The sequence below is a fragment of the Mesoplodon bidens genome, assembly GCF_964165515.1.
Source record: "Mesoplodon bidens genome assembly, chromosome: 14".
NCBI classification, from domain to species: Eukaryota; Metazoa; Chordata; class Mammalia; order Artiodactyla; family Ziphiidae; genus Mesoplodon; species Mesoplodon bidens.
In genome coordinates, this window is record NC_138170.1 from 78,088,544 (window position 1) to 78,109,904 (window position 21,361).

The following is a 21,361-nucleotide window of genomic DNA, read 5'->3' on the forward strand; positions in this document are numbered from 1 at the left end:
ATATAACTATTTAGAAAATAAACCTACTGGAACTTACGTATTCAGATGGAGATTCTCTCTCTCAAAGGTATCTTCTGGGAACTATGCATTTGTTCCAACCATGCTGAGCCATGGCTCTTTTTTGTTGTTTTTGTTTTTTGTTGGGTTGTTTTCCTTTTGGAATTTCCTTCAGAGCCTGTAGCATATGCTTAGGAATATCTTCAGTGGTACCATATTTTTTCATCCCTTGAGGGTGCTTTGGTTTTTGGAAATAACCAAATGCACATTAAATGGAGTGAAAGATTGAGTTGATGACAGGATTTAAAAAGAAAAAAAAAAAACAACATCTGGTGGGAAGATAGTCAGTCATGGGACTGATTTTCCCAGGCAGGCTTCAGACTGGCCCTAACCACAACTCTGAGAGGGAGGGGGGTGGTCCTCTACTAGCTGGAGCATCAGCCACTCACTTGAAATAAGGGCTCCTGAGCTCTGAAGAGACAGGGCTGGTTTTTGATGAGTGGGTTTAGATATACTTGTTTGAAAATTGGTCTCTTTTGTGCATAAGGAAGGGAAGTATCTGAAGAAAATAAAAACGGGGGTGGAAAAAAACTAAATAAGGTTGCAGTTGTAGGTCATCTTATAAAAAAAGCAAAAAGGAAAGAAAATTAATACAGAAGAATTATTAGCATGTGAAACTATTGGATTTTGTTTTTTCTCCAAATTAAAGGTCCCACGGACAGCTGGGCAGGTATTAAATGGTAAAGTACATAAGGCAGACATAAGCCAAAATGGCAGCCCTGGGGTTGTGTGTGTGTTTCTATGTGTGTTTGTATGGTGTGCAATTTGTAGACTCTAAGTAAATCTTTCTCAGAAATACAGGATTTTCAGCAGACTAAGCTTACATGCTTTTTCTTCCTTCATCTTCTGTTGTCCAAAATGTATAACTTAACTCCTTCATCCTTCAGTTTTGATATTGTTCTAGAACACATTCGGCGATTTTCTAACTCTTCTTTGCTCTCATACTTGTTTGTATAAAATTTGATTTGGGCCCTTTGCGTTGTATTTTTAAATTATTTACTTGAAGACTTTTTCTGGTCTTAGTGTGTTTACTCTGAAAGGGCAGGAACTCTGTTTCTTATTTTAGAGCAGTATCGGGTTCAGAGAAAGTTCTCATGGATACTGAGTGAAGGGCTGGATTTGGAAATGGGCCTTGAAATGAGTAGCTTTTGATCAGAAAACATCTCTAGAGCACTACAGTTCCTTGGGAGGCCTGAGGCTGACTGGTGGTCCAACTTGGTTTATGAGATTTGGAGAACACAGAGGAAGTGAGTATTTAGAGAACTCTTTGCAGAGGCACAGTGGAGAAAGCTCAGTTTCTTCCCCCACAGATCATGCACAGGACATGCTGAGTTTTAGGTCAGCCTTTGATGCTCCAGCCGCTTGCAGCTGGCTTCTCACCGCACACCCACCCACTGCTCCAGTGGTCAGCCAAGCTCAGATTATATGGATGGCTTTAAATTTTAGTTCAAGTAAGACACAATTAGGAAGGTGAATCTTCTGGGAAAAAATTATATGGTGTGTTTACAAAGTTTTGTTTATTTATTTATTTATTTATTTACTTTGAATTATTTAGATACTGTTTACCTTCATTAGTGAAGGTTAGGTTCTTTAAAAATAAAAGATTTACATTGTGATTACAGTGGCTACCTGGTATTTGTCACTTGAGAGCCTAAATGGAATACCTCCTTATTAAGATAAAATGGATAGGGCTTCCCTGGTGGCGCAGTGGTTGAGAGTCCGCCTGCCGATGCAGGGGACGTGGGTTCGAGCCCCGGTCCGGGAAGATCCCACATGCCGCGGAGCGGCTGGGCCCGTGAGCCATGGCCGCTGAGCCTGCGTGTCTGGAGCCTGTGCTCCACAACTGGAGAGGTCACAATAGTGAGAGGCCCGTGTACTGCAGAAAAAAAAAATGGATATAAACACAGATGTTAATGGCAGTGTTCTCTCCTTTATTAAAGCCGTGACATTGATAGGTCGTTGCTTATATAAAAATTTTTGTGGAAAAGTTGTAGATGGTTGGGATATTTTAAGGTGTTCTATAATCAAAGCAAGAGATGGATTTCTTTCTGTGGAGTGTGGTGAAGAGAAAGAACAAAACCATTTATCGTAATTGTGGTAATCAGAAGATTTATCCTAAGTCTGCACTCACAAAAAGCTGCGTTGTTACTCTCATCGTTAATGCTCAGATGGTCATTTTCTACAGTAGCTGTCCTTGATATCCAGAATTTTATAGCTTGGTCTGGGTCTTGAAAACCAAAAGATTAGCTGGCAGAAACCATCCTCACTGATCTATTTGCACTTAGACTTTGTAGCTGCACTAATTGGGTTTTCTCTTGTGTAAGTAACAAACAGCATAACTTGAGTTAAGGCAAGGCTGTCATTTAACATAGTTTCATGTAGTCTGTTATTTCTATGGGGCTGAATAGACTTTCATAAAGGATCTTAAAGACTTCTCTGAAACGAATTGCTGTTGACATCATAAAGGACTAAAGTCATGACACTTAGTAACTATGAATGTCACGTGGATCCTCTAATAATATAATGCAATATATATATATTTTTTCTACATTTAGTTCTCTTGCAACTGGCAGGCGATGCTTTACCAAATGACATGACCCTGGCTCTTGCTTATCTCCTTGCCTTACCACAGGTGAGTTCACCCTGACCAAGAAAGAAGGGCTTAAAAAGGAATAAACTAAAAGTCTTTACTGGGGGTTTTCACCAGTAAATTGTTTATTATATGTTTCACTTCCTTCTGGTTGTTCTTGCAAGATGGAAGGACTGTGGTCAGTATCCGGAAAGTAAATTCTACAATGTTAGCTGAAATGTTGATTTTAAAATCTACTTTCATGTGCATAGGATCTGCCTTATAATGTCTTCTGAATTTTAATGTAGTCATATTAAGATGAGCTGGAGCTTGAGTTGATATGATAGAAGCTTTGAACCAAAATTCTGGAGTAAGGACTAGAAATGTAATGGTTTATGATGGTTGTGCTAATTTCCTTTCAGCTGAGCTGTTTCTCTCGTGCTCCCTTCTAGGTGTTAGACGCTAACAGGTGCTTTGAAAAGCAGTCCCACTCTGCTCTCTCTCTCCATCTGGCAGCCTATTACTATAGCCTACAGATCTACACCCGGTTGGCTCCGTGTTTCAGGGACAAGTGCCATCCTCTTTACAGGGTGAGTCCTCATGGTTTCTTCTTTGTTAATGAGCAGGGTTAAGCTTTTCTAAAGTAGTTAAAACACGTTTACCTCTTTGGAGGGACTGATGCACTTTGTATTCAGAGTGCTTTGTATTCCCAGTGGCTGACAGCCTTTGCCTTTTCTGTGTTATACGTAGTTGCTTTTCCAGGAATTAATAAGAAGTAGAGTTTCTAATATTTATTGTGAATGCTGATTCATCCCCTAACTTTCCTGTCATTTATTTTATTTAACAGCGTTCTTAAGAAAGGCTAAAGGAGAGGAGAAATGGAGAGTTGGCTTTTTAACTCACTTCCCCAGAGGAAGATGGCTCTGTCTAATTTAGGACAGTAGGCAATGTAGTTCTTTGAACGGTGCTGCACTTTTATTTATTTTTAAGCCAGAGAGATATGAGAGTGGTAATTATGCAGATGCAATGTTGAGACACACTATGCCTACTTGCCACCAAGCTTCTGACACTTTTATTTAACTTTATTGTTAATTTCTGAGTGAGAGCACCTAAGCGTGGCCTCAAGTTACATGTGCCTTCTTTTGTGGACCCGGAAGTGTTCCAGATGCTGCTGGAAAATGGAAGCCCTCTAGGTTGACTTGTATACACCACCTTTAATCATCAGCGTTTGGAAATTAGTTCCTTTTTATACTGGACATTTTAAGAGAATTACCACTTTAAGAGTAGGTAAGCAAATAGATCAGACTTTCAAATCCACTCTGTGTACAAATCCAAGGTTCAGTTTTTACTGAGGCAGAATTCTTCCTCCCCGACCCACAGTAGACTATAAAGAAACAATTTCACACGAGTATCAAAGTTCTAGCTGCCTCTGCCATCCAAAACATATCTAAGAACCTTTAAGTATGTGAAAACATTCCATTCGTGGCAAAATCTATGGCTTTCATTCATCAGTTTTTATTTAAAAAGAGGAAGGTGGGTGGGGGAACCCTGTGCCATGCAGGTTGCTCTCCCAAGGGCATCATCATTGTCAGTGGGTATTGTTCTCAGGAATAGGTATATTAGGATGAAACTGGCCAAGAAAAGGACTGTTTCTTTTTTTTTTTAGCCAGTTGATATATTACTTTATTTTGGAAATTTTGAACTTATTTTTTTGTTTTCGATAGCTACTGCTGCTTTGTACAGTACTTTTATCCTATACTCTAGTAATTTTCCTTTGTTTTGCTTTTATATCACAGGTATGTTTTTATGTGAAATAAGGAATTGACCTACTGTGTTATAAATTGAGGGCAAGAAGTGATTATATACATGGAAGTGTGGCAGGTTTATTTCTGGAACAGTGTACTTACTTAATGTCTTTCTTATTCCATTCAATTGGATGGCTGGCAAAGAGTATTCATGGCGTTTGCTGGTGTCTGCTTTTAAATGTCTTTGTCTTTTCAGTAGTACATACACAAGTGCTGGATAATTGGCTCAGGACTCCCATGTAGTATGTACTATTTCCATGTGTGTAATCTGTATGAAGGTCACACTGCGTGCCCAACACTGTGTTCCACCTTTCACGAATACAGAGGATTGCAAGGCCACTCGGTCAGCTGGTCTAGCCCTAAACCCCGCCCCAAGCACCTTATGTGTGCCTTGGCCTCTGAGCGAGTCTTGAGATGAGAAGGTGATTATGGCTGTCTGACCTCAGTGAACTCACCACTTACCATAAATCCATGAGAGACAGTTACGTAAAGGTGGATTAGAGGAGCTGCAGGTGAGAGGACTGGAAACCCTCACCAGATAGACCACATGTTCAGACAGAAGCCAAAGAGCTGGCTGCAGAGCCACATTTTGGCCTGATCTTCGGCTTCATTACCTAAAAACTTAAAGTAATCCTCTTGAAGGGAAATTCTAGTACAGTCTGTATTTTTCCTGTTTTCCCCGATAGTAAATTACTTTGAACCAAAAATTAAAAGTCCCAAATCCTGAACTGTCTTTGAGAGAGGTAAGGTAGGAGAAAACCATTAAATTCCATCCCGGCTTTTATATCTGGCAGTCACTGTTTCCTACTTCAGATACTGAAGTCACTCTGTAAGAAGCCCCACTTAAGATTTCTGTGACTAAAGCGTGCAGAGAGAGGAAGTAGAACACTGAAAGGTGAGGGTCAGGGGCTTCCCTGGTGGCGCAGTGGTTGAGAGTCCACCTGCCGATGCAGGGGACACGGGTTCGTGCCCCGGTCCAGGAAGATCCCACATGCCGCAGAGCCGCTGGGCCCGTGAGCCATGGCCGCTGAGCCTGCGCGTCCGGAGCCTGTGCTCCGCAACGGGAGAGGCCACAACAGTGAGGGGCCCGCGTACAGGAAAAAAAAAAAAAGATGAGGGTTAGAAGTCAAGGTGTGTCCATCTTGGTTTCTTCTGTAGTCCCCACGGAAGGTATGAGTGTTTTAGTTTCAGGTCTTATATTTTGCACATCCTTTCATGGATCCAGCATTTATTGACTGTCTGCTGTGAAGGACATAGAGCCTTGTGTTATAGTGTGAAGAATAATGAGGGCTTCCCTGGTGGTGCAGTGGTTGAGAGTCCGCCTGCCGATGCAGGGGGCGCGGGTTCGTGCCCCTGGTCCGGGAGGATCCCACATGCCGTGGAGCCGCTGGGCCCGTGAGCCATGGCTGCTGAGCCTGCGCGTCCAGAGCCTGTGCTCCGCAATGGGAGAGGCCACAACAGTGAGAGGCCCGCGTACCGCAAAAAAAAAAAAGAAGAATGAAACCTGATTCTTGCCCTTTTCTACCCTTTACACCAATTTCTGCTTCTTCCTTTCATCTTATGTCAACCCACCATCACTGCTCTTTAGCTCTTAGTCTTGTTCCTGTCACCGTTTTCCTGTCAAACTGCCCTTTCCTTTGAAGATGTCCCTTGGAGGTCTCCTGCCTCACCCTAGGCCTTGGCCTTGGATTCCTGGTTGTTGGAATGCTCACCCACCCTGTGACGTGGTTCCTGACACCTGTAGCCGTTCCCTTTCTAGGCCCAGTAGTGTAAGGCAGCTGCTGGTCAGGGTCACTGGTTCGGGAAGCAGCATTAAAGCCTAGTGCAAATAGAAGCCAGCAAGGTTCATGTGGCCCAGTGGTGATGCCTCAACACATGATTTCTAACTTCTCAGCTGCTCCAGAGAGAAAGAGACGTGCCCTCTGATAGCGTTAAGATGGCACACGGCTAGGTCACAAGCCAGCTAATTCTCCAGAGACTTCTTGGCAACTCTGTGGAAAGCATTTGGTTGTTAGTCTGAAGGGTGAGATGAAGAGTGAAAAACGCAATCAGACATCATTGTCTCTTCCTTTTTGTTGCTTTTGCATCTTTTCCCAAGCATCTGTCTGAGAAGTCTTTCCAAAATGGAGGTCTGGTCATCCTCCCTTGCGTCTACAATCCTTCAGTGATTTCCTGTTGCCCTAGCAAGGTGGTCCGGCCTCTGTCTGTTTCTGCAACTTCATGTTCCTTCACTCCAGCCATACCAAGCTGCTTAAATTTCTCAACCAGCCCGTGTGTTCTCTGTTCTTTGCATTCAGTATGTTGTACTCTTTTGCCTATACTGTTTCCCCAGCATTTCTTTGCTTAGCACTTGGTTCAGGTCTTACCTCACCAAGGCATGGTTCCTACCACTTGCCACCATTCTGTCTCGTGCTCCCAAGCTGTGTTGGATGCTCCTCTGTGCACGTTTTTACTGCCCTTTACGTACCTCATAACGTTTATACTCTATTACTTTGAATTTAGATAATACTTTCATCTCACTAGAAAATGAGCTATTTGAGACCAGTGTCTGCGTTGTATTTATTGTTTTCCTCATTGCTTAGAGCAGGACCTGACATATCAAGGGTAGTAAACAAATGTTCCCTGGGTGGATTACTAAAAATTAATAATTCTTCAGTACATATGAAATAATTGAATTATGTGTGTGTTTATCAAATATTTGTCAGATGACTACTCATGCCAGGGAGTATTCTAGATCCTGGGGAGATAGTCGTGAGCAAAGTATATGTAAAAACCGTTGCCCTTTTCAGATTTACATTCCACTGAGGAAGGAGCACCATAAACAAAATAAGTAAATAAAATGTATACTTTATTAGATTATGATAAGAGCTTTGAAAACAAGAAGAAAGTTAAGGACTGTGTGTGTAGAATACAATTGAAACAGGCTCAGGAAAGACCTCAATTGAGTAACGAAAAGGTCGAGCATAGCACCAGAAACATGGAGGGGAAGAATGTTCCAGATGCAGGGGTGGAACCTGTAACAGAGGAACTGAGGTATCCCTGTCCCGTCATATGTACTGTGGTGTTTTTCCACAAAATATTTAAGAAAGTATTAAAATGTCACGCTATCAAATTCAAGGCTCGGAAGTGTTGCCGGACTGCAGAGGAAAAGCATAGAAATAGAGTCTGTGACCAGACTTCATTGTGGCCGGGTGGGGTCTCTTCTCTCTGGCTGGGAAGGTGTCAGCAGGGGTGTGACAACAGCAGGCTTCGTGGGGGCTTGTGAACGACAGTTGTCAGGGGACAGTAGGAAGGTCAGACTCACCCTGGGAAGGCATTGGCTGCCTTAATACCTTTCCCATTCCTTCCCGCTTGATCTGTCGAGCAGCCTCATGTTGCAGAAAGTAAGACACAGAGAAATGCGGTTACTTGCTCAGGGTTGCTCTGGGAGAAGGTGACACCTGTCACTTAGAGCTCCTGACCCCAGTCTTTACCTGCCTTTTACTTGGATGTGCTGCCGCCCTAGCTTTGTTTCGGAAGCAGCGTGTCACTGTGTTTCGGACCTGAGTGATCTCTGGCCCACAGTTCCTAACGGGTCATTCCCAGGAGGTTGTTTTCACGTGCTCTGCGGTGGCTGCCAGCTAAAATCTCTACTCCTGTGTATGACAGGGAAGCCCCTCAGAGGACTGGCGGCTGTTCCTCGCCCCGCCAGCCATGATCCTGACACTAGCTCGTTTGAAGTCTATGCTCCAGCTGTTCAGAATGTATATTTCTCTTAATTTAACATCCACTCCCGCACCTCTGTGCCTGTGCAGATGTAACTCTCCTGCCTGAAATGCCTCCTTCTTCTTCCCACCATCAATAGGTAAGTCTGAGCTCAAAAGAGCCTCCTGTGTGAAGCCTTCTCTGCTGCCTCAGCACATACCGGCCTGAAATAATTTTTTTTCATTTATATCTTACCTTTATAATTATTGTAAATGCATCTTTTTAAAAAATTGTAGTATAGTTAATTTCCATCTCTCACGGCTCTCCTCCAGACACCCACTGGAGTGGTTCTTTTAGGCTATGGTAGCTGATGCACGTCTGTCTTCTCGCCACGTGGTAATCTTGTCGAGGGCAGGAATCCCATCTTCGCTGAATCCCCAGGGCTTCACCCACTGCAGTTACTCAGTGACTGTTTATTGGCATGTGAATAAGTTGAGGAATCATTCCAGCTGCTGTGGTTTGGACAACCTTCAGTTTTACAGTTTCGAGTCCTGACCCCTCACAGATGGGCACGTTAGCTGGAGGTTTTAAGTATGTTTGCGTTGTCCACTGACTACCTAATGACTCATTATTTGAGTCTTTTCAGCATCTCCCCCTGTATAAAACGGCCCTGCTGGATTTGGAATTAGATGTGACAAACTCCTGATGAATCATCCTGGAAACTGAAATCAAAGTGGTTTCAATTTGTTGTCCACACATAATAACACTCTGTGAAGCTTAGCTTCCACTTGATTGTCAGTTCAGCTTGTTTCTATTTTCACATTTTCTCTTTCCACCCCGTGTAGTTCTGAGCTGCTAGAATGATAACTTAGGTAGATTACTAGGTTTGAATAAAAGTACTGATATAATTTATGGTGTTATTTCTGATAAAAAGCATGTGCATCTTGACGGGAAGCACATCCCGAGTCTGCCACACCCGGCGGCAAACCTGGATGAGCTTTGGAGCAGCCCACTGGCCATTCATGTTTCTTTTTAGAGACCTATAATGATGATTGGCAAATGGTCACTTGGAGAGAATTTTCTCTTCTAGTATTTGTCCTAATTAACTTTTTATGTTAATGCACACATGACAAAAAACCTCAAATGATGAAAATAGGGTAAAACAAAAAGTATTTCCCTTCTGTCTACTTCCAGAAATAGTTTATGGATATGCGTATTTATATAATAACTTTTTATGCAAATATGAGTAAACTATACACATTTTTCAGTACCTTAATTTTTTTCATTTATATCTTACCTTTGTAATTATTGTAAATGCATCTTCTTTTAAAAATTGAAGTATAGTTAATTTACAGTGTTGTGTTAGTTTCTGGTGTACACAAGGTGATTCAATTATACATACGTACATACACATACGTAAATATTCTTGTTCATATTCTTTTCCATCATAGGTTATTACAAGATACTGAATATAGTTCCCTGTGCTATACAGTAGGACCTTGTTGTTTATCATTTTATATATAGTAGTTTGTTTCTGCTAATCCCAAACTCCTAATTTATCCCTCCCCACGTAAATGCATCTTGAAGTGTGATCTCTCTATCATTCTTTTTTAAAAGTTTCAGAAAATAAAACCAGTTAAAAATGGAAACATGTTTTTTAGTTTTATATGCTAGAGAAGCAAACCCAGCAGGGGATGAAATTCAAAACTTTATGGTAAACTATTTCTAAAATGTGTTTTCTTAAGCTACTAATTGAATATACCAAGTAGAAAATTATTTCAAGCAAATAACAACCCTAGAGGGGAAACATACCACCTGTTCAAAACTTTCCAAACAATATTACCAAGAAATGGAGACTATTAAGCCTGAATGGATTTATTACCTCTTCTAGTAAGTAGTAGATGAAGTCATCCAGCATTTTGGTGTCATAAATATTTATGTGTATTTTGTTTTTACAGGGACTTGACCATATTCTTTAAAGAAATCATATTTTTTTCACCCCATAGAAGAACTGCATTGCCAAATTTGGGGGAAAAAATTAGAGTAATTTAACTCTCTATACTTTTTAAATTTTTGATGCCTTTTTATGTTTTCAGTTTTTACAGTATCTTTTTTTAATTTTTAATTTTATTTATTTATCTATTTATCTATCTATCTATCTCTCTATTTATATATTTATTTATGGCTGTGTTGGGTCTTCATTTCTGTGTGAGGGCTTTCTCTAGTTGCGGCAAGCGGGGGCCACTCTGTCGCAGTGTGTGGGCCTCTCACTATCGTGGCCTCTCTCGTTGCGGACCACAGGCTCCAGACGCGCAGGCTCAGTAATTGTGGCTCATGGGCCTAGTTGCTCCGTGGCATGTGGGATCTTCCCAAACCAGGACTCAAACCCGTGTCCTCTGCATTGGCAGGTAGACTCTCAACCACTGCGCCACCAGGGAAGCCCCTGCTTTTTGATACCGAATATGGGAGATTCTGAAGCTACCCATAAAGTCCTTCAAAAGTTTCTTAGAGGCCGGGAGCTTTCATACCCATGGATCATATCATTGAAATTAGGTGGGAAAGAGAGGAAGAGAGGTTTGAATATACTCTGCACACAGAAATTCGTGACTTCAGGTGTGAGGCTGGGTGTGGAGCATTAAGGGAGCCCCGCTGGCAGGATAGGGAGGAAGGGCTGATGGAGTGGGGTGCCCACGAGGCCAGAGGCTGGGGGGCTGGACTCACTTCCTCGCTGCAGGACCCCAGCTCAGGATGCCTGCCATGCAGGTTGGCATCTGTAAAACAGCAACAACAGTCTCCTGTGCCCATCACTGGGTTGGTATGAGGGTCAAATGGGAATCATGCGAAAGTGCTTTAGAAACTTTAATGCAGTACACTTGTGCCTTGAATGAATGAATGTATGAAATGAAGTGTTGGGCTGAGTAGAGGATGCTTTGGGATATTTTTAGAGAAATTGTGAGAAGCTCAGGGGAAGAATTATTACTAAAATTTAAATCATACATTGGAAGTAATCATGACCAGTAAAGTTCCTGAAGGAGGGGGTAGAAACTAGTAGTGATGATGGTAAGACGAGAAATTTGCATGGAAAGCCGGAACTTACAACATGCCCATCCATCTACTCTCATTCAGTCTCTGTGAAGAGTCTATCGGAGAGAAATTGCCTCAATTTTAATAATGGAAAACCTGACGCTCAGGAAGGAGGAACCAGCAATCCAGGTTCTTTGATGCCAATTCCTATGTTTTTTCCTCATAGCTAATGTTCTTTGTTTTGGGAAGATTTTGAAAGAATTAGTATTATGTTTTACCCAATAAATCAAAGTATTGAAAATATTCCTACACATTTAACAAATGTTTGATCCATAGCCTTGAAGACCTATCATCAAGGAATTAATAGAATGCCCCCTTTCACCACCTTATTAGGATGGAAATTTAAAAGGAGGTATATTTATATCAAGAGGTTGAACAGAAAATGATATTCTAAATTCTTTCTGTTCTACATCTCTCTCCGTTATTCTTAGAGAAGACAGAATGCTTGGAAACACAGCTCAAACCAGGATCTCCAGTTGAGCACCTACCATGGTGTGTCCTCTGTGACCATTTGTATTTACACATGTGTGTATATGTGTAAAAGGGATGAGAGGGAGAATGTGTGTGTTAAAAGAATAGGTCAGTCCTGATGTAATGAATGACAGCATGAAGTCCATCATTGAAAGTGGATCATCTGTAAAGGAACTCAGATGCCAAATCTCATTTACATTTGGTGGGAGCTCTGTGTACATTGATCTTATCAAGATTCTTATAATTTTAAGAGCTACCCCTCCCTGCACAGCAAATATAAAAGGCTGGTTCTTGGGCGACATTATGCCTGGGAGTCATGTCCTGCCCTGCCACCTACCCTGAATGGCCTTAGTGAAGCTACTCGCCTCCTTCCCCGTCTTAAAGAGGATGGTACTAGTGGACTCTGGTCCCCCAAGATTGGTAGTATTAAATGAGATTGAGTTCATGTATATTTAGCACTGTGTCTGTTCCATACCGAAGACTGAGATATTAGGTATTTGTTCTTAAATATTTCTTAGAAAAGTGAACACATTTGATGCTCAGAGAATGTGAAGTAAAAATTATTCAGAGGGGCTAGACAGTTTCTACTTAGTAAAGGAGAAGGTATGAAAGTTGTTTAAACTGTGCAGGGACCTACTGGTTATAATTTGTTGGTCTGAAATTGTATTTTTTTTTCTTTTTTTTTTTTTTTTTTTGCGCTATGTAGGCCTCTCACTGTTGTGGCCTCTCCCACTGCGGAGCATAGGCTCCAGACGTGCAGGCTCAGCAGCCATGGCTCACGGGCCCAGCCGCTCCATGGCATGTGGATCTTCCCGGACCGGGGCACGAACCCGTGTCCCCTGCATCAGCAGGTGGACTCTCAACCACTGCGCCACCAGGGAAGCCCTGAAACTGTATTTTTAACAAAGAACTCTGTTCTGATGTTTAGTGGAGGCCTCAATGAGATGAGATGTAGAACTTCCCCAGTTCCACACCTGGAGAGATTTACAAGGTTTTATTTTATTTTCATGATTGAATTCTTATACATTCATAGGATTTTAGCCTTAGAAAGGTGATCCTCTTGTGACACTCCTTTGTTCTACATCTAAAGAAACTGAGCCCCAGAAGAGTCAGGAGTGTCCACTGCTCCATCTAAGGAGTTTCCAGCCTTCTTGTTTGTGTTTCTATAATGGTTCTTATATTCAGGTGCCTTCTGTGAGTTGTTTATGTGTACATCTTTGACAGTCACTAGTTTTAGTTTCTTGGGAGTAAGCTCTGGGCCCAATTGGCTTTCATATAATAAGAGAAAAAGACATTTTAAAATATTTTCTTTGTGCCTCCCAACAAACCACGAGGATGGTGTGCTTGTTGGCTCTCTTATAGATGAGGAAACAGAGACATGATGTAACTTGCCCCAGATTGCATCTCTACTAAGTGAAGGATCTGGAATATAAACTAGTATTACTAACTTAAAAGCTACAACTGCTGTTGAGTGTGTCTCTGTTTTACTCCACACCTGATTTGTTCAAGAAACTCTAATGTGCTCTAGGAAAGACACATCCACTAAGTACCCATGGTCTCTGCCTGCTGGAAGCTGTGTTTTAATACTTAGAAGCAATGTAAAATATGCAGTAGAGGTACAATTAAAGTGTGACTGGTGTATGCCTTTGAGTAAATTCCACAATCCCTTTTATTTTTGGAGCACCTACTAAAGGCCAGGTCTTGGTTTGTGTGTGTGTGTGTGTGTGTGTGTGTGTATGGTCTCTTAGGCTTTGTGAAACCATGCAAGCTATATATATTGCCATTTTATAGATGAGACAATCAAATTTGTAGTTGTTAAGTAACTTGCACAAGGTCATCCAGCTAGTAACTTCTCTGTGTCCACGCTTATTACACTCTGCCATGCCATTTTCTTCATTCGCAAAAGGAGAGAATAGGTATTTTTTGCCACATATGAAAATGAAGGTTGTATGTGGAGACTTGACACTCTCTATAAGATAAAGAAAAGCCAATGTAAATAGCAGTATTAGCAATTATGCTCATTATTGCTATGTGCTGCCATTTTGGAGCTTAACTCTCTACCTGGTTTGGGGATCTGTTTCATAAATGGTATCAGAATACAAAGAGAATAGAAATGAGGTCACATATGTAGTCCACTCTCCCGGTTCAGGGACCAAGTCCTTGAGATGCCAGGAAGCAAAAAGTGAAAACATGAATGTGGAGCAATAGCTGTGAGAAACCCTTGGGTGAGGGGAGGTGGTCGATTGCATGTGTGGAGGTGGGAGTCACGCTCAGAGATGGACGGCCTGGCTGTAGCCTCTCCCTCAAAGTGCGTTGGGCAACTGGAGGCTGAGGACTTTCGCCTGAAACCACAGGGTCAGAGTGTATATGGAAAGAAGCCTTCCTCACAGTTTGGATGAATGTGGGTTTGCTGGTGAAGTGCAAAACCGACCCAAAGAGTTCCCTGAAAGAAGACCTACGGAAGAGCTCTCCTGCTGCCCTGAAACCCTGGTCATTGGATATTTGCACCTGCGCTCTCTCTTCCTAGGCAGGAAAGTGCTAACTGGATGAGGTGTGAGAAGAGCAGGCAACAACAGAGCACACCAGGGTGCAGAGCAGGTGTAGACGGGCTGGCTGGTCCCCAGCAGCATCCCTATACCAGACAGCTTCAGAGAGGGCTTTGCCCCGGTGGGCGGTTCAGGGTGGTGCCTCAAGGCTTCAGTCCGTAAGTAGGAGGGGGTTGGGTTAAATGACAGCCATAGAGGCACTAAGGGCTGAGGCATGGGGTCTCCTTTGCCTATATCCATCACCAGAAGTACCAGCCGTATGCAGCTTATTCCCAAATCACTTCTAATTGCAGTTAGATCAGCTTTATTCACTCCATCTTCCCATCAGGTCTTAGCCATTCAGGCTTAGCACACACTCTCCCCTTTACCAGAATTTGTCTCCCTATTTTTTTGCTGGCCTTTATACTTCTGATACCTGAGCAGTTAGCCTAGAAATTAACTCTTCCAAGAAGACCTCCTTGGTATGTGCCCCAGTCCCACTCCTCTGTATTCCCACAGCACCCTGTGCTCACTTGTATCACGCCATTTTATAACTGTTCGCTTGATTGTCTCTCCTCATAGACTGAATTCTTGGAGGAAAGGGTCACATCTTAGAACATCACCTGGTACATAATAGGTGCAAAAAAAATACTTGTTGAATGAATGACAGATGGTCTTAGAGCTGCTTACTTCGGAGCATTAGTTTTCAAACCGACATCTTTTGACTTGAGACACGTATCTGTGGTTTTTGAGAGTAAGACTCAGTGTCTGCCTAGGGGTAGGGGAAAAATTGAGTAAGGTTGACTTTTTCTTAAATCCACCTGCTGGAATCCAAGAAGATTTCTTTAATTGGTTTTTATCAATACTCCCAGATTGTTCCTTAATAGGATCAAGAGAGAATGTCGGGCTAGGTTAGGTAATATGGACTCGACATTGACAAATCTCATGTGTAGCTCAGAATAATGGCTTACACATTAGAAATGCTGATGGCTTACGGTAATTAGATGTGTTTCTGAGAACCAAAGGTAGATTTCTGGAGTTTTCTTCCTAATTGGCTGGTATTAAAATATGCGCCATATTTTCCCAGAAATTGGGAGGGATTGAGTTCATGTTGTTCACGTATTAGGTGACTCCAGAATCATGGCTGCACTGCTGTTGCTTTGTTGACACCCGGACCAACTTTAATATAAATAAGTGTGGTTGGTTAACCCCTTATTTTCCTTTCCTGTCAGCCGTCAGTTCTGGGTTTTGTTCTGTTGGAATAATTGTATTGCTGTTAAAGAAGCTGCTACATTTAAGGAACAGTATCCCATTGAGCCCGAAATTGAGCAGAGTAAAAATTGGTTACATACTTTCTTATGAAACTAGAAAAATTTATGATTTCAGGAACAGGGATGGGGCTTTTTCCCCTCACTTACCCCTGCAGAAATCATTCTTCTACTTGGCTATTTAGGCATTTCTCGTGGAATCATTGAACTGCAGCTCTGTGTTATTGAGAACACTTAGATGGTCCAAAGAAAATGTATCTAGGGGCAGTGACGGTAAAAATTACTTCCAGGGTGAATTATTACAAATGATCAGATAATTGGGGAAGAGATCTGGTATAGGATGCTGGTAGTTGAAAAAGCAAGCATACATTATTCTTTAAGTGGGTGGAGATTTTTAAGGTGGAAGAGCAGAGCAGGAGTCCAGAAACCCGCTCCTAGAGTCAGTTCTGGGTCCCGTCTTTGTGGTCTGCAAAACGTACCGCCTCTGCGATTGCCTCCTCAGGGTGGTTGTCAGCCTTGATTAAATGGCAGCAGTGTGAAGGGTCAGACAGGTGCCCGGCAGACATGATCTTCTTCCCACTGTTACTCTTTTTTTTTTTTTTTAATTAGTCTTTTTGTTACTCATAGGCTGATCCCAAAGAGCTAATCAAGATGGTCACCAGGCATGTGACTCGATATGGACAGGAAGCCTGGCCCGAGGAGCTCGCTGCACTGACCAAGCAGTTACAGTACTACAACGAACGCCTCCTGGACTTCACTCAGGCTCAGATCCTCCAGGGCCTGCGGAAGGGTGTGGATGTGCAGCGGTTCACTGCAGATGACCAGTACAAACGGGAAACCATCCTCGGTCTGGCAGAGTAAGGAATACCTTCGTCTCGTAAAGGGACGGATTTAGAACGTACAAGAACAAGTTATCAGGACTATTAACCACAGTCCTCTGAAGAGTAACATTCATGGTTGCTATAAACAGGACTTTCCCCTACTTCTTCCTGTCCTGTGAGGGATGTCTGTGTCTTCCCAAATGGATTAGTGATGCAGACAGTATTTTGAGCCTGCAGATTTAAGTAGTAAGGATGGGAATTATTAAAAAAGCTTCCCATGATTTTCATAATCCAATACTAGAACCATGTTAGAGGTGATGGAGTGTGATCAGGAGTGAAAAGTGTCAAGCTTACTATAGAAATTTAAAAACAAGATTCCCTTTTATTCCTGGCTAGAATCTCACTTTGCTACTACATGGCCGTTTAATTTCCTCAGTATGTTAAAAGTTAGGTATCGTTGACTTAATACAAGAGGAGGGACTGAGTGTTATGGGTCCAGGACACCTTTATCAGTCCTGGGTTTCTAGAGAAAGAAGAGCTAACCACTTGAGCACTTTCTCTTGTTCGAGGCCTGTAGCAGCTGCCATCTTTTCCTTTGTCCCTTACCGCTCTCAAGAGAAAAGCAAGGCCTTGTGTGAGATGGCAGTATGATTGGGAAGGTCCCTTTCTAGGTATGGAATCCCCCTTGGTTTTCATACTCGTCTTCATTTTTTGTTTTAGATCAGATGAGTTCAGATCAAATGAGAATTACATGTCAAATGGTGGGAAAGTGAAAAAAAAATTTTTTTAAGTGTGTTCACCCACAATGGTTATTAAGTTAGAGGTATGTTTTGTTTTTAACACCCCAATTTGTGGAGTGCTTATCATGGGCCAGGAACTGTGTTAGGTGCTCTATAAACTTTATTTTATAAACATCTTTTAATCCTTAAAGATAACCCTATGACATAAAATCTTGTTATCCCCATCTTATAGCTAAAGAACATGAAGCTTATTGATATAAAGTAAGTGGCCCAAGTTTACATAGGTGGTAAAGACCACAACGGTGACTTTAACCTTGATCTGTTGCCACATGGCAACACCATGTGGCCTCCCCACACTGCTTGATTGAATTCTCAAGGAAGCATTGGTATGCAGTTCAGTCTAGGCTTCCAGCCCTTGAAACGAGGTTAAATTGTGCTTACGTTTAACGATTATTTCTCTCTCCTGATAAGTTACCTTAAAATAACAAAGATAGGCTTGGTTATGGTAGTGGTATATGCTATTTTTCATCATTATTCTTAAATCTTAAAGAAAGTGGCAAGGTAACCTTGGTACTCTGTAATAGTTTTATATTAGCCTGGGCTTCTTTCCTACTAGAAGACACCCCAGATTCTCTTTAGAGTGAGGCGGGGAACAGAGAGATCAAAGCGAGAGAGTGGGAACAACCTATAGCAGAATTAAGTTAAGAAGAGAAATATAGAATTTTTTTTTCTCTTCCGCTCTGTTCTCCTGGAGGTTCATAATTTCATAGGGTCATTTAATGTCCAATTTGAAAGTGACCAAAGAGATCATTTAATCCAACCTCCTTACTTTTGGAAGAGGAATCGGAGAACCACAGAGCCTTAAAGCATTGTTCAAGGTCACACAGCCAGGAGTTGAGCCTGGGCTTCCTATTTCCAAGTCCAGTGGGCTTTTTCTTTGGGCATTTGGTAATCCTTGGTGCCATGCTCATGGTTTCTTACAAGAGAGGTTACTATGCAGAATAAAAGTTGTTAAGGCATGCCTTAATCATCAATTACATTTTGCTTGGTCTTTGTCTTTTCTTTTTAAGTATCCAGCTGGCATATGCTATTTAAAGTATGTCCTAGAGGACAAATATATGCTTTTGATAAATATATAATAGAATCTTCTGCACAATCTGTTGGTTAGAAAAATATACAGCAGTCTTTAGATGCCTTGTTTAAAATGTCTCAAAGTGTCTATGGGTGTTCTGAGTTAGCAGTTCTGATTTGGAGATGGCATTTTAGCATCTCACATACAAGAATCCTCGAAGGACCTGCTTCCTTCTGCTTTGCAGTTCCACCTTCAGATGTGACCATTCTTTATTTTCTTCCTAATTGTATGTCCACTTTAATGGCAGTTGTTTTCTGTGAGTGCATTACAGTTGTCCTTTGTTGTCTGTGTATCTTAGTTATTACATTCTCAGTGGTTAGGGTGACTTTGAGGAGAACAGAGTATAGTTTGGTTAGTTCCCACTTTTATCAGATAATAAAGATGTGAATACTTAATGAGCATGTACCTGGTGTCAGGCACTGTGCCAGACTCCCACAATAGGCAGAGTGAGCTGCTAATGGTCCCTATTCTCCAGGAATTCTCATCTATCACGTGGATATTGGTATTCAATAAGTATTTTAAGAAAAAAAATTTTTTAATTAATTAATTTATTTATTTTTGGCTGTGATGGGTCTTCGTTGCTCCGCACGAGCTTTCTCTAGTTGTGGCGAGTGGGGGCTACTCTTCGTTGCGGTGTGAGGGCTTCTCATTGCAGTGGCTTCTCTTGTTGCAGAGCACAGGCTCTAGGCATGTGGGCTTCAGTAGTGGTGGCACGTGGGCTCAGTAGTTGTGGCTCGCAGGCTCTAGAGCGTAGGCTTAGTAGTTGTGGTGCACGGGCTTAGTTGCTCCGCGGCATGTGGAATCTTCCTTGGCCAGGGCTCAGAACCTGTGTCCCCTGCATTAGCAGGTGGATTGTTAACCACTGCGCCACCAGGGAAGCCCAAGAAATAAGTTTTGACAGTTACCTAATAATCCAGGCATTGACAGACTTAACCCAGTCCTTGGCCTCTTTTTTTATCGTCTATGAGCATAGAATGTTTTTTACATTTTTAAAGCTTTGTGGAAAAACAAGAATAAAAAGCAATAGAAAGAAGAATATGCTACAGAGACCATATGGTGGTAAAGATTTACTATCGAGCTCTGCGCAGAAAACATTTGCCAACTCCAGGCTGATCAAATGTATAAATGTCCTGGTTTCCTTAGCTGGGGTAAGTACAGTCTTAGCAGTATTACTTAATGATAACAGGTATTTCATTCCCGTTTCTGTGGTTTTGTCCACCATTCTTCCAACCAAGAATTCCATCCTTATATTTCCTCTACTCTGGGAAATAGGGGTCTTGCAGTAGTCTTACCAAAATGGCCTTTATGTAGGTGCTCTGGACCAGAATTCCTTCCATGCCTAGAGATTCTCAAATCTGATGATACTATTCCCTGGTTTAAACTTTCCACCGACTCTCCATTGCCTACAGGATAAGACACAGGTCCTTCAGCTGGCCTGATGGTCATGGTTGCGACACCACCCCCGCTTCTGCTTCCTCTGTCAGAAGCCCATCTGTCTCTTCTCCCTCTTTACATCCTCTACTTATTTAATCCTTGTTTACTCTCCGATCTTCAGCTCAGATTGGTCACTCTCTCGTCTCCATCCTCACAGTATTTTGTAGCGTTTCTTTTAGCACTCCCCCCATTCTGTTTGATTCCTGGTTCACATTTCACATCCTCCATTAGGCTGTAAGTTCCTCAAGAAATATCTTATTTGTTGTTATGTCCTCAGCAGCTAGCACAATAGCTGGCCCCATGTAGGAAACAAAAATGTGTTGAGTGACTAACCGTGCTTTCTCAAATATCTATCTGTAGGGTAGGGATCCATTTCCTTTCCACTGCTTTTTGACTGTAGGCTCTGGTATCTAGATCAGAATTTTTTTATCTCAGTACATTTTGGACTGGGTCACTCTTTGTTGTGGGAAGGCTGTTCTGACCATTGTAGGATGGTCGGCAGCCTCCCTGACCTCTACCTGCTAGATGCCAGCGGCTCTGTCCTTTTCCTCACCCACTGTGACAATCAAAAATGTCTCCAGACATTGTCAGATGTCCCCTGGGGGACAGAATCATCCTCGGTTGAGGTCCACTGATCTAGACAATTCCTTGGTCAATTGCAATGCACCACAGAGAAAAAAGGAGCATTAAAATTCCTTCGGTGAACTTTTCCTGACTTACTATGAACTGTCTTATTAAGGACTGTGCTGGCTGCACCCCTCTCAGCTGGAGGGCGGTCCTGATGAGCGTCTTCTTTGCTGATTAAGGTCATGTGTTTCTCTCCTCCCCCTTTCCCTCTGTCTGATGGACATTCGTGAAGGACGCTTGAGGAGAACGTCTACGGCGTTGCTCTTTCTCTGGCCCAGCGCTACAGTGTCTCCTGTTGGGAAGTCTTCATGACCCATTTGGAGTTCCTGTTCGCCGACAGTGGGTAAGCACTCAACTCTTATGCAAGTTTATTTCCATGTCTTTCTTTTCAGAGCCTATTTTAAAGGAATCTTGAAGTCGTATTGTTCAATTTCACTTTTCCTTTTGAGCTGTAGTAGACCAGTGTCTTTGTACAGTCTCTCTTCATATGTCTCTGACATACCAATATGCTAACAGTGGTCTTAGTTTTTGTTTTTCAGTAATAATAGTCCTGAGTTTGAGACTTTAATTCATTCATTTATTCGAAGATATTTATTGACCATCTCTTGTGTACTAGGAACAGTGTTAGGTACTAGGATTACAATAGTCAGTAAATTTCAGCTGTCTTGGAACTCATAGTCTACGGTGGGAGACATTATAATTGAATAATGACATAAGCGAATATGAAATTAAAGCTGTGATAGGCACTGTGTAAGAGAGCCCAGATAGGGCATTTGGCATAGTTAGGGGAGGCTTTACTGAAGAAATGACTCTTGAGCTGAGACCTAAACAGTGCCTCAAAATTAAGTACACTATGAGGAGATGGGAAGCATTTTCTAGGGAGGCAAAACGGTTGAGTGCAAAAGCCCTTTGACAGGATGGAATGTGAGTCTGTGAGCCTCACAGAAGGGTAGTGTGGTGACGCCCTGAGAGGCAGTGGAGCACGGGGTGCGATGGGGCTGCTGAGAACCTGGAACCCAGACCTTGCAGCCAGACCGTACAGGGCCTGTCCTGGGCTGTGGGCTTTTTCCTAAGAGTAATAGGAAGGTATTTAAAGATTCTGGTAAAAGAGAGGGAGGTAATATGATCAGATTTGCATTTTGAT

At 42.2% G+C, this 21,361-nt stretch overlaps 1 protein-coding gene across 2 annotated transcripts in view; it reads left to right on the plus strand.

The window, feature by feature from the left end:
• The window catches only part of NBAS (NBAS subunit of NRZ tethering complex), a 342,685-nt gene that overhangs the window by 215,777 nt on the left and 105,547 nt on the right, over window positions 1-21,361 (plus strand). For both annotated transcript variants that reach the window (XM_081254071.1, XM_081254070.1), the window contains 4 exons: window positions 2,613-2,689; window positions 3,079-3,216; window positions 16,091-16,320; window positions 20,450-20,560. In XM_081254071.1, the coding sequence (XP_081110197.1) occupies window positions 2,613-2,689; window positions 3,079-3,216; window positions 16,091-16,320; window positions 20,450-20,560 (556 nt within the window). The remainder of the gene's footprint in view (window positions 1-2,612; window positions 2,690-3,078; window positions 3,217-16,090; window positions 16,321-20,449; window positions 20,561-21,361) is intronic.